Source organism: Petaurus breviceps, unplaced genomic scaffold (assembly GCF_028583685.1).
Source record: "Petaurus breviceps papuanus isolate PSGF00001 unplaced genomic scaffold, PetGlider_PUasm1.0 90925, whole genome shotgun sequence".
Classification (NCBI taxonomy): domain Eukaryota; kingdom Metazoa; phylum Chordata; class Mammalia; order Diprotodontia; family Petauridae; genus Petaurus; species Petaurus breviceps.
In genome coordinates this window covers 22,638,348-22,651,011 of record NW_027187380.1, presented here as the reverse complement: position 1 = coordinate 22,651,011, position 12,664 = coordinate 22,638,348, and the positions used below count along the sequence as shown (strand labels likewise).

Below are 12,664 nucleotides of genomic sequence, written 5' to 3'. Positions count from 1 at the left end.
GCCGGAACTGATCCCGGGTCCTCCCAACTCTGGGGCTGGTGCTCTTACTCACTGAGCCACTTAGCCACACCAAGAAAAGTGCTTTTTGTGAAATATTGTGCCTTCATGGAAAGGAGGACCAAAGTGTAAGTCACAGCCTAGCAATGACTACTTATGTGACTAAGCAGGTAATTGCCTTTGAGCCTCCATTTCCTCATCTATAAATGAAGATTATAATGCTTACACTGAGAGACAGTGTGATACAGTAGATAGAGGATTATTGCCTTGGGAGTCAGGGACATTTAAGCTTGTGAGACCGTGGGCAAATCACTTAACATTTCAGTGAATCAGGAAAAACTTTTAATATTTTAACATTACAGACAAGTTGCTGACTTGCACTGAAGAGAGTTTCTATGTTGGGAACTGCCTACATCAATCACTTGTAGTACCTACGTTTCATGGCTGCACTGAGAAAGTAATTTGTAAACTATGGAGAACTATAGATATGTGAGTTGAGTGTGACTTGTTCAATGCAAGAATTTAATATGACAAACATTAAATGCTTAATGTGTGCAGAGCACCGTGATGATCATGATGAATTTGGGTTTTTTCCCCATATTATTATTCACCCACTCCTAATTAGACCTCCATGCAGACTTTAGTATATTAAGGTGGCAGGAGGAAATTCATGCTGTTGTTTTAAACCAGTCTTCTTGTCCAAGAGTATTAAGTAAATACAGTTTCTACAGATGGGTTGTGAGCACATCCAGTTTTGCAGCTTCCTCCCAAATGCACATTTGAAAATTATGAGCCAGCTGTTCAACACTAGATTTCAGGGTCTAGTTAATGATACTTCCTGTAGAGTTTTATGTTGGGTAATTTTTCATTGTTATGTTTATAATGAGATTTAACTTCAGTGATTCCAGTATCATTCAAAGTAAAGACTTTGTGTTCCTCAATTTCCTTTCAAAGTCTCCTCAAGTGTTGGCTGGATTCTTTCTTCCCTTTGCCTTCGTCCTGTGCCCTGACCTTACACATTTTAATCGAAGTTGATCATTATTCCTATAATGACACATGCACTTATAGTTCTCCCACCTGCAAGTAGATTCCAGAGAACCCAGACTGCTCAAATAAGGACTTTTCATATAAACTTTTGTTGGGGTGGAGGAACTTGAGCACGCTTACTCCGCCATGGTCATCGCCCCATAGTAGTACAGAGCAGCTCTCTTTAGACTGTCAGGGAGAGAAAAGAGACCATTGTTAGAAATCACAGATCATAGGACAAAAGGGGGCTTGGAGTCCTAATACAGGCCATCTCTCTGACTCTGGAGCAGTTGCATATAAACTTCAGATAGATAGTTACCTCATCTTCCTCTTCAAGATATCACCCAAAGAGGCTCCTAAACTTACTATGATATTTGAACTCCAAGTTGTAGTCAGAAACAATTTCTTCTAAATGAAGACAGCATGAATCTAATGGCTGCAGGATTTTCTGAATACTTAGGAATGTCAGATAAGAAAGACCAGCAGTCATCATGGACAGACAGAATGTCCAGTCTATTGAGTTCATACTGTTAAAGAGGCATTATTAGAGTGTTAGACCCTGGAATCAGGAAGGCCTGGATTCAAATTCTGCTCATGTCATTTATTAGTTGTGGTATTATGGCTAAGTCAGTTTGTTGGGGTTCATGGCCTTGTGAATGAGGAATAGAGGCATAGGTAGCAGTGTCTTGAATTAATTTTCTCTAACCCATCTCCAAGTTAAATAAAAGGCATTTATTGGGTGATGTGCTCAGCAGGGAGGCCAGTGCCTCAGGGCCCTGCTCCCTGTGGGAGACAAGAACATTGAGCCAAGATATGTGTCTGGTCTATATACAGTTTAACAGAATGGTGGAAGAGGGTAGGGGCTACTACAGTTTATGAAAATGGGAGGGGGAACAGGAGAGAGGAGGGGGAGCATTGGTCCAGAATGTCATATAGTCCATACAGATAAACAAAGGCAACAGGAAAGGAGAGGGGAAGAGCTATTCTGAAATGTCAGGTAGTTGGGGGTACTTTGTGAAAGCACACAGATAAGTCCACAGTGGGGGGGTTCAATTCATAGTCATCTTGAGCACTTTCTGGCTGGTCACATCCTGCATTTTATCTCATATTTCACATCCCGCATCCTGCTTGCCCCATCTGCCTCAAATACTTCCTTTCTACTTCAGCAAGTTTACAGAATCATAAGTTGGGGCTAGAAGGGACCTCACAGGTCATTTAGTTCAATCCTCTTATCCTGTAGATAAGGAAACTGAGAGCCTGAGAGGTAAAGTAATTTACCAAAAGTGACATAGGTAGTAAGGAGTGGAAATTACCCTAGATTTGGAATAAAAGGACCTGGGTTAAAATACTGACTTTGTCACTCACTAACTCTGTGACCTTGGGGAAATCACTTCATAGTGTTATAGTGAATAAAGTTCTGTAGTTGGAATCAGGAAGACATAGAATCAAGTCAGGCATCAGAGACTTATTAGCTGTGTGACCCCAGGCAAGTAACTTAACCTCTCTTGGCTCATCTATAAAATAGGAATGATAATATACCTCACCTCATAGCTTTGTTGTGAGGATCAAATAAGATAATGTTAAGAACTTTATGAACTTTAAAGTACCATGTAAGAGTAAGGTATTATTATTAGTAGTAATATTATTAATTCTTGTTCTTGTTCTCATCTTTTATTTAATATCAACGGAGTTTAGATGGAAATCGTCCTAGAAAAAGTCATTATCCTACTATAGTTCTTAGAGGTTTAATGTTTGACCGGGGGATACATGATGGCTTTCTGGAATTGAATAAGAATATTGGGATTGAGTAGCAGTGTGACATGGTGGAAGGTTGACCCCAGGGTCAGAAATATGTGGGTTCAAGTCTCTGATCTACTCTGATCTACTCTACCCTACTCTATCTGTATGGGCTGAATCACCTTGGGCCAATCTCTTAAATCTTTTAGTCCCCCCACCCAGGCAATTCTTTAAAACTTTAAGTTTCACTATGCACAAAGGGCTACAAAAATGTGCATACCCTTTGACCCAGCAATGCTACTTCTAGGGCTGTAAAAATGGGAAAAGGACCTATATGTACAAAAATATTTATAGCAGCTCTTTTTGTAGTGGCAAAGAATTGGAAATGGAGGGGATGCTCATCAATTAGGAAATGGCTGAACAAGATGTAGTATGGGAATGTAATGGAATATTATTATGTTTGAAGCAGACTATTTTTGGGGGGTTTTGTTTTATTTTTTTATTTCTCATGGTTCCTCCCATTCGTTCTAATTCTTCTATACAACATAAATAATGTGAAAATATGTTTAATAAGAAAGTATATGTAGAGCCTATATCAGATTGCATGCCATCTTGGGGAGGAGGGAAGCGAGGGGGAGAAAATTTAAAACTTATGGAAATGAATGTTGAAAACTAAAAGTAAATAAAAAAACACTATACGTTTCAAAGAAGGTACTGATCTGCATTGAGAAAAGAAGTTTTTCATTGTGAGCTCCTTATAGTAATGAAATCATAGGTCAAGTTAAAAAAAAAGAGAGATGTAGCTTCTTCAGGACAGTTCTATCAGTAGACAGAACATAAGAAATATGTACTGAGCCTCATTTTATTTCCACATGGTTTTGATTTATTTTTGTTCTCTTTATTTTGAGAGTTCTTCAGGACACATAGCTTAGAAATCTCTGGCCACCTCCACACCCCCCTCCTTTCCCATTGTCACAGCAGAAGAGGTGGGGGTAGCACATATAACTTTCTATTCTTTGTTTTAGGGACTGCTATAGCCAAATAATTCATCTCCAGTCACTATACTACTGGTAATGAACCTGTCCAACTTAACAGATCTGGGCTGTTCCTGGGATGCTCAAAGCTTTTCAGCATGATAGAACTTGCCAGACCCTGTGTGCCACTGGCATAGCTTATGAGATCCTAGGGTCACTTCCACACCATTTGAGATACTAGAGTAGGATTTTGCAAAGTGTCAAATGGTTCTAAGATTCATACACTTTTTAGGTCCTCTATAAATCAAAGCAATTTGATTATTAGTACTCTAAGTGTGGGATCCTTGTCTAGTAACCAAAATGTGGACTTATTTCTGGAGAAGCGGAATCATAATAATCTTGATGAATATTCTTGTAAAAGGAGAAGAAGGGAGTTGCAATTAAATAAGTGGAAGATGACTCACCAGTACTTCTTGGAGAAGCAAAGAAAGAAATTGGCAGAATAGGTTTTATCATAGTCCCAGGCTGTGAGAAATATATGTATTTTTTAAGCAATCGGGGTTAAGTAACTTGCTAAAGGTTACACAGCCAGTTATTTCTGGGTGTGGTGCTAAGTATCTGAGCCCGGATTTGATCCCCAGGTCATCCAGACACTGGAGCCGGTGCTCTTACTCGCTGAGCCACCTGGCTGCCCCTGAGAAATATTTTTCATTGGGAAAAGAAATAAACAAAATGCATTTAAAAATAAATGCCCTGTAGGCATGATTCCTGTGCTAGACTCAGACCCAATAAAACAAGACTTTATTGGTCTATAGGCAGGCCAACAGAGTAACATAAATTGTGTTTAGTTTCAACATTCTCATGTAGGCAACTCCCAGAGAAAATCCAGGCATTCAAGGAATAAAATTTGTGTTTGAATTAAAATCATTCCCTCAGCTGCTTCTACCAGAAGATAGTAGGCATACCCTAAAGTTATTATTATTATGGCCAATCTTCTCAGGGTGTCAATACCCCATCGTCTGGAGAAATCAGGACCTGAGACCTCTCCATGCTTTGCTCATTCACCACTTGATCATTGGCAGGGACCTTCACTACTGTTCTGGTTTCTACACTGAAGAAGACTCTGGTTATTTTACTATCACGTATCATCTTTAAGGTTATAATTGTTTTTTTTTTCAATTAATTAATTAATTAATTGATTTTTAGTTTTCAACATTTACTTCCATAAGATTTTGGGTTCCAAATTTTCTCCCCATCTCTCCCCAACCCCCACCCAAAGATGGCATGTAATTTGATATAGGCTCTACATATACATCCATATTGAACTTATTTTCACATTAGTCAGGTTGTAAAGAAGAAACAAACAAACAAAAAAAGGAAAACAAAGAGAGAGAGCAAATAATATGCTTCAATTTGCATTCAGACTCCATAGATCTTTTGCTGGATGTGTAAGCATTTTCCACCATGAGTCCTGTGGAGTTGTCTTGGATCCTTGCATTGCTAAGTAGAGACAATTCTATCAAAGTTAGTCATTACACATTGTGGCTGTTACCATGGACAATGTTTTCCTGGTTCTGCTCACTTCACTTAGCATCAGTTCATTCAATTCTTTTCAGGTTTTTCTGAAGTCTTCCTGATCATCATTTCTTAGAGTATAATAGTATTCCATTACATTCTTATACTACAACTTGTTCAACCATTCCCCAACTTATGGGCATCCCCTCAATCTCCAATTCTTGGCTACCACAAAAAGAGCTGGTATAAATATTTTTGTACATGTGGGTCCTTTTCCCATTTGTATGATCTCTTTGGAATACAGACCTAGAAGTAGTGTTTCTGGAACAAAGAGTATCCACATTTTTATAGCTCTTTCAGTATAGTTCCAAATTGCTTTCCAGAATGGTTGAATCAGTTCACAACTCCACCAACAATGCATTAGTGTTCCAATTTTCCCACAACTTCTCTAGCATTTATCATTTTCCTGTTTTGTCATGCTAGCCAATCTGATAGGTGTGATGTGGTACCTCAGAGTTGTTTTGATTTGCATTTCTCTAATCAATAGTGATTTAGAGCATTTTTTTTTCATATGAGTTTAGATAGCTTTAATTTCTTCATCTAAAAACAGGCTTTGAACACTTATCAGTTGGGGAATGACTTGTGTTCTTATAAATTTGACTCAGTTTTTGTATATTTTAGAAATGAAAACTTTATCAGAGAAACTGATTATAAAAATTCTTTTATGCTTATAATTGTTAAAAGAAATTTGTATACCCTTCTGAGCAAATGAAAGATAGGATTTCAATCCAGATCTCATTAATTGCAGGAACCTGCCATGCACATGACCTTCTGTTTTAATCCTGAATATTTTTTTTTCCTAGAAGATAGCTCTGAAAACTTCAGATATGTTCTGAAGTATATATTTTTGAATTAAAATATAAATACCACCACATAAGATCATGCAGCATGATTACATTCTAACCCAGTTTATATAGCAGTTATTTTGTATACTTACTTCTGTGTTATACCAGTAGAATACTGACGTTGGAATGTAGTTCAGGGCTGTAGAAACAGAGAAACAGGTATATATACATATATCCATACACACAGATATATGTATATACATATATATTTGTAGTTATACACCTATATATGTGTAGATTAAGGTTAAAAGTCAAAAGCAAATGACTTCTCCACTGTCCATGGAGGGAAAAAGTGGTATAGGTTAGAAGTTACTACACTGGACAAAAGGTCTATCAGTTCAATATTGAATAACTGGATAGCTTTGACTAAGAAAAGTCATAGAATGGTCACCACAGTTGAGGGTCAGAGGTAAAGTGACTTACCCAAGGTCACAGAGTGAATTAGCACCAGAGCCAAGACTAGAACTCATTTCTTGACTCCTAGTCTAAATCTGTTCACATAATATCAAGTCTAGATCACTTTTCCCCATCTATAAAGTAGATGATTCTTCAGTAAAGTATTCTTCCAATGTGTCATCATGGTATTCTTCTTGATGACTCCAGCAGTTGAGGGTAAGCCCTGTTATATACTAATAAACTAGAAAAACTTCAGTTATAAGCTTGGGTTATATCTCGTAATTTAAGTAATCAAAATATTGGCCTTATTAAGAGAAGCCTGACATCAGGTTGGCTGCAGGGTATTATATTTCTCAGCCACAATTACTCTTGAATGTTTATTACATGCTAACATTGATTAATGATATAGTCTAGTACAAGCTTATGTGATTGACTCCCTTTAGCCTTACTGCTGTGATTGACTCTACCAAAATGCAATAGTGAAGGGAAGAATGTAGAGTTTCTTAGAGACTGGGGCATCACAAGCTATAAGCTTCTATTTGGATAAATCCATATATATATATATATATATATATATATATATATATCATGCCCCTAGACAAGTGTTTTACCCAATAAAAGAGATGGGACTAAGAGAATAGGGGTAGCTAGTGCTTTGAGAACCAAAGGAAGTTTACATTTTTAAAAAACATTGAGGTGAGAATGGAGTTACCAGGTCCTTATGTTGAACAGACTCAGGTAATCGGTAGTGCAGTTTTCTGTTGGTTAAAGCTACATATGCTCTGTTTTGAAGAACGTGCTCTGTGCTTGAGTAGATCCAGGATCTCACTGTTGGAGGCCCTCTCTCCCCTGGAGTAGATCGTCACCTATCTATATCTTCTCATTCTGTGGCTACTCCCTAGACTCTGGATGGATTCTTTATAACCATCATTCTCAGAGAGGTTCACTCAGCCCTCTTGAATGGGAAATAGGAAGAGTCTGTTACAGGACAATTCTAGAACAGACAGACAGACCCTTGTGGAAAAGGCAAGCCATGAACTTTGTACCAGTACCAAGATATAGATGTATATTTGTAAAAATGGGGTAGGGAAGATGACTTATATCAAGATTACATCAATGCTTAAAACAAAGAAATAATTTGTTGTTTAGTTGTGTTTGACTCTTTGTGACCCCATTTGAGGTTTTCTTGGCAAAGATGCTGGAGTGGTTTGCTATTTCTTTCTCCAGCTCATTTTAAAGATGAGGAAATTGAGGCAGACATGATTAAGTGACTTGCCTGGGGTCACACAGCTAGCAAGTGTTTGAGGCTATATTTGAACTCAAGTCTCCCTGACTTCAGACCAGGAGCTCTATCCACTATGCCACCCAGCTACTCAAATTCATAATATGTACCATTTACATAGTGCTTTGAAGTTTGTAAATCACTTTACAAATATCATCTTAACCTCACAACAACCCTGGGAGGTAATTTTTATAATTATTCTCATTGTACAGATGAGAAAACTGAAGTAGACAGAAGTTAAATGACTTGCCCAAGGGTACATAGCTAAAAAAAGGAAAAGATAATCAGACTTATAAGTAAAAACCAACAATTTGTTAGGCCATCTTCAATGAGAATGGTATTCTTTTCAATTTGTTAATAAATAAACTTATTCTTTGAATTGTATGGCAAACAATTATTTGTCAGAAAACATTGTATTTGTATTGTACTTGTATTCCAGCTCTCTCACCAACTAGCCATGTGACTGTATTCAAGTCCTTTGAGCCTCAGTTTTCTTATTTCTAAAATGGGACTAATAAAGATTCACAGTCAGAAGTAGGTTGAATCTTGTTTCTACCATTTACTCCATGTGAGAATATAAGCAAATAACTTGAATTCTCTAGGCCTCATTTTTTTTCTTCTTTAAAATGAAGTTGAACTCAATGACCTGTAAGGTTATTTCTCAATTTAAAATCCCATAACCCTATGTATATTTATATCTACCTCACAAGGCTATTGCACTATGAACTGTCATGCATTTAATAAACATAAGCTATTATAAATGCAGGCTGTCTGGGGCAGTAATTCGTACCAAATAGATGGAAATCTTCAAAGATGGGGCCCAGAGACACCTCAAAAAAGTACATTTTTCTGCTGGTTGTAGCAATAGCAATTTTATGAACATTAGGCATGTAGACAGCATCTGTTGTCCAAACTTTAATCCTCTTCTTTCCTGTTGGAGCCTCAACAGCAGCTGATGACATCTGTTAGGAGACAAGGCTGGGAAACAGAGATCTCAAAAGTGGGGCTCTGGTGCCACCCTGAGCTGCTCAGAAGCAATTCCAGGCCCAGAGTCCATCCTCCAGTTCAGTTTATTCAGAACCACAGAATGTCAGTGCTGGGACTGAACTCATGGGCTTGCTTAGTCCAATCTGCATCTTGCCAAGAAGCCCTTCCTATCCTTCATGAGCATCCTTGAGAAGAAATCATTCAACCTTGCTTTGAAGACCTCCAGTGAAGGGGAAACCCAATACCTCCTGGGGAAACCCATCTCATTTTTGTACAACTCTGTTTGTTGGGAAACATTTTCTTACATTAAGTCAAAAATGCCTCTTACAACAAAATTCCATTCCCCTTCACCAGAAGGAAGATCATAGATAAGGGAGTGAAAGGAGGGAATCTTTAGAAAGTAGGTCTTGTGCTATGCATCTTTAGAAAGTAACAACCCTTTAGGTAACAGATACACTAGAAATTTTATAGAATATGCCTCAATAATATTTAGTTTTAGCTACATCAGAAGTCAAATCATGGCCCTCTAAACATATAAACTAAATATAGAAAACTCTAATGTAGACTTGTTGGCTTCTAACAAAAGTTTTAGTATTTTAGTTTTAGCAAGCCAGGTGGTACAGTGGATAGAGTAGTGGACCTGGAGTTAGGAAGCCCTGGGTTCAAATCCAGCCTCAGACACTTACCAGCTGTGTGACCCTGGATAAGTCACTTAATTTCTGTTTGCCTCAGTTAAGCTTCTATAATTGTAAAATAGGGATAATAATAGCACCTACCTCACAAGGTAATTTTGAGAATCAAAATTACTGAGCATAGTGCCTAGGTACTCAATAAATGCTCATTCCCTCCCTTTTCCCTTCAATGCTATAAAAGAGGTTAGTTCATATTAAGTTTCATATCAAAGGGAATGCTTGTGTGTGTGTGTGTGTGTGTGTGAGTTTATGATGTTTGTGTATGTTTCTGCTGACTATAAGTACAGTTAGCAAAAGTAGAAAGGACAGTCATCAAACTCTCTCCTTGTCAGTTGCATGTACTGTTGGCCTCTGAAAGCTAACTCTTCTAAATTTATATTTCCCTTAACACTCTTGCTATGAGCAGGCATCAGAAATTCCTCTTGGAATATATACCCTACGGACAATTTTGTACCCCTGTAGCTCTGGTGTTGGGATCATCACCTCATATGTCTTCTGGAGTTGCAGATTATTGTCCCAGAAACTGAGAATTCCTCCTTTGCTGATGGTCACAAATGAGTGTGAAGTAGAAGGAGAAAAGATGTCTAAGATCCGAGTAGTTGGCTCTTGCTGAGAAAAAGGAAGAAAAGAAGATAGTGCTAAGATGGGGTCCTAGGTTTTCTTTACAGTTAATCTATAGGTCAGTCCTTTTGTAAGATGAGGATGTTTACAACAACTTTTAAGATTACTTCGGTATCTACTGTCTTCTATATATACTATTTATTTGAAGAGGTTAAATCAAATATAATGTTTAGTTGGTTACTTTATGTGGTATTTGAGAAGCAGCAAGCATCAAGATCAAAGAGTTGGTCTTGATTCATGAGGACAAGGATTCAACTCCCCACCTCTGACATCAACTGACTTTGTGACCTTGGGCATCACTTAATCTTTCAGTACCCTTTGGCAATTTGTGAAAACTCTAAATTGCAGACTATGTCCCCATTGCTGGTGGTGGAGAGTTTCTTTAAGGTGGGTTCACTATGCCAATGACCACATATGGTTTAAAACCATATCTGGTCATTTTAAAGCATATATTTTAGGTCATTTAAAAAATGGTTTGATAAGAGAGGCAAGGTAGTGAAAGGATAGAAGGGGGCAGCTAGGTGGTACATGGATAGAGTAGGAAGATCTGAGTTCAAATCTGATTTCAAACACTTGCTAACTGTGTGATCTTGGACAAGCCATGTAACTCTCAAAAAAAGGGTAGAAGATTGGATTTGAAGTCATAAAGACCTTGTTCAAATTCTGTCCCTGACATATACTAGCAGTGTAAGCATGGAAAAGTCCCCAGTCTCAGACACTTATTAGCTGTGTGATCCTGGGCAAGTGATTTAATCTTGTTTGCCTCAGTTTCCTCATCTGCAAAATGAGCTGGAGAAAGAAATGACAAACCATTCCATTATCTTTGTCAACTTGACATGACTGCAAGGACTGAACAACAACAAATCTGTTAAATAATAAGCACAAATATTAATTTGTCATTAGTTACTAATATATGTTAAGAGTAAGATATAGAGAAATACAACTTGTAAAAAGTCTTCTACTTAATTAGCTTCTAGTCAAACTATCTACACAGGAAAAAACAAACAAACAAACAAAAAATCCCCACACCGATGAAGAATGTCTAGATTATGATAAGCATTTCGATGGACAGCCCATAGAATGAATCTGTCAGTTAATGTCTTTTACAGACACTGTAGATAGACAATGAAGTAGACTCAGAATTGAATAGGAGAGTGCTCTGTATTGCACTTGGAAAACTGTACCTTTGTGCACACTAAACTCCATCTCCTGACTGCGCATTACTTTCACTGATTACCCCTCCTGCCTGAAACTGAACTCTTTCTCTTCTCATTTCCACTTCCTGACTTCCTTCAAGTTTCAGCTAAAGTCCTACCTTCTGCAAAAAGCCTTTTCCAGCTTTCCTTAATATATTTTGTGGTAAAATATTTTTTTTCCATTACATGTAAAAAAATTTTTAAACATTCATTATTTTAAAGATTTTGAGTTCTAAATTCTCTCCCTTTCTCCCCCTCCTCCCCCTCATCAAGAAGACTATAAATTTCATATAAGTTACACATGTGTAGTCATGCAAAACCTATTTCCATATTAGTTCTGTTATGAAAAAAACACCAACCAAAAAAACCCCATAAAAAATAAAGTTAAAAAAAATAAGCTTCAATCTGCATTCAGACTCTCCAGCAGTTCTTTCTCAGGGGGGTGGGGTGGGGTGATAGCACTTTTCATCTTAAGTCCTTTGGAATTGTCTTTGTATTGCCGAAAATTCATTCACAGTTGATCACTGCATAAATTGTTGTTGTTATGTACAATGTTCTCATGGTTTTGCTTACTTCACTTTGTAATAGATCATGTAAGTTTTTCTAGATTTTTATGAGAACTTATAGCTCAACATTTATTATTATAGCACAATAGTATTTCATCACAATCCTATATCACAACTTGTTCAGCCATTCCCCAGTTGATGGGAATCCCCTCATAATTCTTTGCCATCACAAAAAGAACTGCTATAGATATTTTTGTACATGTAAGTCCTTTTCCTTTTTATTTCATATTTCTTTGGGATACATACCTAGTAGTGGTATTGCTGGGTCAAAGGAGCTGCACAGTTTTATAGACCTCTAGAGGGGTGTAGTTCCAAATTGCTCTCCAGATTGGTTGAATCAGTTTACAACTCTACCCACAGTGCATTAATGTTAAAATTTTCCCACATCCTCTACAACATTTGTCATTTTCTGTTTCTGTCATATTAGCTAATTTGGTAGGTGTAGAATGGTACATCAGAGCTGTTTTCAATTGCATTTCCCTAATCAATAGTGATTTGGAGCATTTTTTCATATATCTATAGTTTTGATTACTTCATCTGAAAACTGCTTGTTCATGTTCTTTGGCCATTAATCAACTGGGGGAAAGACTCATATAAATTTGACTCAATTGTCTATATATTTGAGAAAATGAAACTTTTATCAGAGAAACTTTCTATTAAAAAGTTATCAGGGGGGTGGAGCCAAGATGGCTGAGTAGAAGCACCACCTAAATAAACTCTGGCTTCCACCATGTAAAAAGGGGACTCTAAATAAACTTTGGAGCTGCAGA

At 37.3% G+C, this 12,664-nt stretch overlaps 1 protein-coding gene across 1 annotated transcript in view; it reads right to left on the bottom strand.

Moving 5' to 3' along the window:
- LOC138152794 (cilia- and flagella-associated protein 337-like) overlaps window positions 1-12,664 on the bottom strand; it is a 113,366-nt gene that overhangs the window by 78,724 nt on the left and 21,978 nt on the right. The window contains exons 5-8 of the mRNA XM_069076868.1: window positions 9,995-10,120; window positions 8,623-8,794; window positions 6,247-6,293; window positions 1,075-1,212 (exon numbers count right to left, since the gene is read on the bottom strand). Coding sequence (XP_068932969.1) covers window positions 1,075-1,212; window positions 6,247-6,293; window positions 8,623-8,794; window positions 9,995-10,120 — 483 coding nt within the window. The remainder of the gene's footprint in view (window positions 1-1,074; window positions 1,213-6,246; window positions 6,294-8,622; window positions 8,795-9,994; window positions 10,121-12,664) is intronic.